Below are 5,508 nucleotides of genomic sequence, written 5' to 3'. Positions count from 1 at the left end.
AAGGAGGAATATGGCTTGGTAAGGCTTTACAAGAGATAAAGTGTAAATTTAATCATATAATCTGTAATTATAATCAGAAAAAGTGTAATTCTGATAATATAAGCTGTCATTCTTTGTAGATTCTACTCAGAAAAAGTGTAACTTTATGACAGAAAAGTATAATTCTAACCAGACAAACTGTAATTCCAAGAAGATAAATTATAATAAGAGTAAAGATTTTGCAAGTTCCTGTACTTTGATGTTACAAGTTATAACCGTTTCGTCCAAAACAAAATACTTCAACAAAATTGATTGTAGTTGGTATCAGTTGACTTCATTGCAGTTTGATGTCTAAACAAAATACGAAATATCAAGTTGTACCTCGTATTTTGTTTAGACATCAGTGAGAATGATACATAAGTCATCCAAAAAAAATTGTGCCGATTATTGCTTATTATAGTGATTATTCTAAGATGTAATCTTCTTCCTCTTCCACTTCTTCTTCCACTTCTTCTTCCTCTTCTTCCGACGATTCCTCTGACAAATGTGACAATGGTGGGTGCTCTGCAAAAGGGTTAGGGCAGTTCCTTTTGTCATGGTGAACTAATCGCTTGCAATTTTTACACATGCGTTTTGGCTTGCTTGCCAAGGCAACTGCTTTTGCCTTAAGCGACAACATTCTCTTTCCACTTCCCTTGTTTTTTGATTGCTTGGGTGGCAAAATGGTTATCTCCTGACTAGCAGAACAACCAAGAATTTTCTCCAACTGTTGTTGTTTATTCATTGGTGATCCATAGGGTGATAGTTTCTCCTTTAGCTCTCTAATTAGACTAGAAAAGTTGTCGACATCCGCCTTGAATTTGCCCATGAGCATAACAACTGTCTGATGAATCTCTGACCATATTAGTGACATTGCAATCTCTTTTCCATCTATTATATCAACGTCCTCAGCTGCTTCCCCATTACAATCGAACATTTTAGTGCGGATTGCATCTTTGCACCATCTGTTAACAACACACAGTTCTGGAATTTTCTTCACTCCGTTCGATGAGTAAATCCATATTACATGCCGGCATATAATGCCTTTCCTTTTAAGCATTCTGCAGCTATAAGTTGCTTTAAATGTATCTAGTTCAACATTATAGAGTAATATATTAGTTTAGACAGTTAGAAAAAAGTGTAACTGTGACAGGCTAAAGTATAATTCTAACCGACGTAAGTGTAACTCTGTGATGTGTAATTTTAATAAAGATAATGGCAATGGTAATGAATAATTGTGTAACTCCAATAAGTCACAATGATACCTTGGCAGTACGTAACCTGATAATTTCTGTCCCTGTTTGCATCTCTTACAGTTGTCACCTCTAAAGAGTCTGCCTCAGTAAAACCCCTGCTTTTACAAGTATCGATTGAGTATTTGACCTCTTCTTGATATTCCTCGAATACTTTATGACTGTACCCTTGTGCCCCGTGCACCTTAATAGCTAGATGCGTTGATATTTTAGGGGAAGTGTGTCTGTTACCGTTGTCAAGCTTCTTCCGCGTGTGTCTTTGTTGGTCCATCGCGCTGTCAAAACGCAGCGAAAACGCAACTAACGTTCCCGACTTGCTCTCAAATATCTTAAAAAAACTATTTTCTCTCTCGGATCTTTGGGTTGTCCTCATTACACCACCCATCTCTAGGTCCCTACAATGTGCCATAACCCAATGCTTCCTTTTAGCGTACATTTCTTTAAACCAATCAATGTTATTAACTGTGTGTTCTCATCCTATTTCTTCCCATTTTGCATCGAACTCTGTCGCTTCAATGTCTTCATCCCATATAATGGCATTCAATTTCTTTACAAATTCAGAATAATCTTCTCTCGTCACTCCAAACTTGCTTGGCACTTTGTTTATGATATGCCACATACAATATCGGTGGCGCGCTATCTTGAACACGAGGGGGACCGCGTTAAGAATACCAGGATCCTGATCGGTGATAATATACTTAGGCTCCTTCCCACCCATCGCAGCCAAGAAGTGGCTGAAAACCCATTTAAACGAATCTGCGTCTCCATGAGCAACTAGCGCGCCAAAGAACGTGACTGATCGTTTATGGTGATCTACCCCTGTGAAAGGTGTGAAAGCCATATCATACTTATTGGTGGAATACGTTGGATCAAACGACACTGCATCACCAAAAACAGAGTAGTTCCTTCTAGCGATACCGTCGGCCCATATAGCTTTACTCAGGCTACCGTTAGAATCAACATCATAGTCCAAGAAGAACCCTGGCCTATTAACAACCATTTCCTTAAAGTGGTCCACGAACATCTGACCGTCCCGTTCATGAATGTAATATTTCACATCTCTGTGAAAGTTCTTAAAATCATTTAAGCTAGCTCCAATGTTCTCAAACCCATTAACATGTTCCTTCAGAATTTTGTAAGTCTTTGTTGCTCTAATCTTCAGCTGTTAATTAATGACAATCTTTTATAAATATTTAAAAGTGTAACATTAACCGTTAATATAGTAATTGTAATAAACAAAAGTGTAATTGCAACAACCTAAAGAAAGTATAATTCTAACCAACAAAACTGTAATTTTAGGAAGGAAAAGGCTAACTTCAGCAAACCCAACACGGTGTCATTTTAAAGACAAAGTAATAAATACCTAGAATACTCACCCTTGAGTTATAAAGGATTATCATTTTGTGATAATCTGTTATGTTGCATGCCAACTTTTGAAACTCTCTGTTTCTGGCACATGTGAGTTCATGGTTGTGGCCTCTGTGGAATCTGTCAATTAACAATTCCCCATTTCTCATAAATAGCCTAATCTTTGCTTTGCACCCAACGCGCCTGACTTTGTGTCTCCTACCTACATCCTGGCGGCCACCACACTCCATTTCTCCCTTATGTGTGAACCCCTCTCGGTTGCAAACCAACATGTTTGATTTGATTTCCTCGCCACACCATCTCTTTGTCGTGTATTTCCGCACATCAAAACCACAAGCAACAACATAAATCTTATAAAATGACAATTCCTCCTTGATTTCCAGAAATTCCTGCCCAACATATGGGGTAAACGTTTCTTCAACGTTCCTGCAAAAATTTTCCTCGTTCGGTTTTTGTTTTCCATTGTGCTCAATTGTATCTGTCAATAGTCCAATGATTAACAATTGTATACATATCATGTTAAAGTAACCCATGTTTTGGTTAAAATTATACTTTTGTCTGTTAGAATTATACTTTTTAATATTACAGTTACACTTATTTATATAGTGCTGAAATTACACTTTTGTTTGTTAAAATTACACTTTTCTCAGATAGAATTACACTTTTTACCATTGCAGTTACATTTATTCATATAGTACTGAAATTACACTTTTGATTGTTAAAAGTATACTTTCGTCTGTTAGAATTACACTTTTTACCATTACAGTTACATTTATTCATATAGTACTAAATTACACTTTTGATTGTTAAAATTATACTTTTGTCTGTTAGAATTACACTTTCAACCATTACAGTTACACTTATACATATAGTACTGAAATTACACTTTTGATTGTTAAAATTATACTTTCGTCTGTTAGAATTATACTTTTTACTCATACAGTTACACTTATTTATATAGTGCTGAAATTATACTTTTGATTGTTAAAATTATACTTTCGTCTGTTAGAATTATACTTTTTACTCTTACAGTTACACTTATTTATATAGTGCTGAAATTACACTTTTGATTGTTAAAATTATACTTTTGTCTCTTAGAATTATACTTTTTAATATTACAGTTATACTTTACAGTTAGAATTATAGTTTTCTCAGATAGAATTACACTTTTTATCATTACAGTTACACAATAGAATTATACTTTACAATTACACTTTTTTATTCCTTACATTACACTTTCGTCCGTCAGTATTACACTTTTGTCTGTTACAGTTACACTTTATGTCTGTTCACGCAGTCATTTAACTGTCACGTTGCGATTACTATATTGGCTCTCGCAAAATGTAATTTTAAAAGACTACAAACAAACTGTAATTTTATTTACCATAATAATAATTCCAACGTCGATAAGTGTAATTTCAACTATGACCTTAACTACGAAAAGTTCCATTGTTTAAAGGTTGAACGTTACAGACTTCATGTTGAACTCACTAATGTTGATGTTGATGTTGATGTTGATGTTGGAGCTTTCAAATAACAAAAACCTAGCTTTCAAATACTTCTCAAATGTAAGCTACTGTTGATATTTAACCTAGTTTCTTTGATAAATAAAAAATAAACAAACGAATCATTATTTAACGTTGAATGAAACAAATGAATAAAATATACAATAGTTACCATCAATAAATGGAATCATCTGCAAATCCGCCATTGTTGATGTTGGAATACGGTTTTGTTCTTTGACTACTTGTTGTTCTTCGAAGTAGGATTTTTAGTTGCTCTTAATGTAATGATGAAAGATGATCAAGGAAGAAAGTAGGTAGAAAGTAAGATGATCAAGGAAGAAAATTATCGCCAGGAAGGAGATATATCTAGGTTGAGTTTTTTTAAAATTGTGTTTTGGTGGGGTTTGTGTAGTAGTGTGTTGAGGAAGGTGTGTGAAATTAGTCTGCATGTTTTGGTGGGGTTTGTGTAGTATACAATGGGTAATAGAGATGTCCCTTGACACACACACCTTCTCTCCTGCTCAACCTATTTCCTTTTTTTTGGACGCCTATTTTGCCAATAAAGCAAGCAAATCTAGACGGTCCATTAAGCTAATCCAAAGGCTCTAGTAAAGACTTAAGGACTCAAAACATATAAGGGACTTATATGTACTTTACTATATATATGTAATATCCGGACAGTAATATAAAAATACTAGATGGATATGTCAAGTTTTTTTTTCTTTTTGTAAACTTCTTTTTATTAGAAAAGACCAAGTTGCGACTAATTTTGACTCGACCCGACTCGATTAGCAAAACTACTTATTTTGACCCAAGATAACTTGCTACATTATATTTTTTTTATCATTTTAGGACGATACCAATAGTCGATAGTTATTATATGCACAAATCACCTAGAATTAACTTCTCGTAACTACTAAATGGACCAAGTAACTTATAATTATACATTATAAGTATTTCTTATAAAAAAACAAAATATTAAATAAGGATAAGTATCATATACGTGGCATAGCATAAGAGGGGTAAAAGAAAAACTAACTCATTAAGTTTTGAAGGGGTAAGATCACCACATGTTGATAGTTACCCAATATGAAATACTTAGCCGACTTTAATAGGCTATAAATAGCCATGTTCCCTCACAAATAGTTACAGTGGTCGGACTATCGTTTTCGGTTACTTGTCGTTAGGAGCACCTAAACCAAAACAATATTTATAACTTCACAAACTACTCTACTATTAGTAAAGAGGTAAGTAAAGGTCGGATCACAAGGGACGGGTAATGATGTAGGATTTTCGATTGCAAGTAGTGGTGTCTAAGGGTGTCACAATTTGGGTTGAGATAAGAAGATCACTAAACAAAATAA

At 34.4% G+C, this 5,508-nt stretch overlaps 2 protein-coding genes across 2 annotated transcripts; both read right to left on the bottom strand.

The window, feature by feature from the left end:
* Nucleotides 1-442: 442 nt before the first annotated feature.
* LOC141590484 (protein FAR-RED IMPAIRED RESPONSE 1-like) lies at nucleotides 443-1,707 on the bottom strand. Its single transcript, XM_074411074.1, has 3 exons — nucleotides 1,284-1,707; nucleotides 622-1,107; nucleotides 443-543 (listed from the first exon to the last, which is right to left on the bottom strand). The coding sequence occupies exons 1-3, from the start codon at nucleotides 1,705-1,707 to the stop codon at nucleotides 443-445; spliced, it is 1,011 nt and encodes a 336-aa protein (XP_074267175.1).
* A 36-nt stretch (nucleotides 1,708-1,743) lies between these two features.
* LOC141590482 (protein FAR-RED IMPAIRED RESPONSE 1-like) lies at nucleotides 1,744-4,350 on the bottom strand. The gene is made up of 3 exons (XM_074411073.1): nucleotides 4,317-4,350; nucleotides 2,906-3,117; nucleotides 1,744-2,433 (listed from the first exon to the last, which is right to left on the bottom strand). Exons 1-3 carry the CDS (start codon nucleotides 4,348-4,350, stop codon nucleotides 1,744-1,746), a joined length of 936 nt encoding a protein of 311 aa, XP_074267174.1.
* Between the last annotated feature and the right edge of the window lie 1,158 nt (nucleotides 4,351-5,508).

This window comes from Silene latifolia, chromosome 7 (assembly GCF_048544455.1).
Source record: "Silene latifolia isolate original U9 population chromosome 7, ASM4854445v1, whole genome shotgun sequence".
In the NCBI taxonomy this organism is placed as follows: Eukaryota; Viridiplantae; Streptophyta; class Magnoliopsida; order Caryophyllales; family Caryophyllaceae; genus Silene; species Silene latifolia.
The sequence above is the reverse complement of the archived record's forward strand: the minus strand, read 5'-3'. Positions and strand labels throughout refer to the sequence as shown.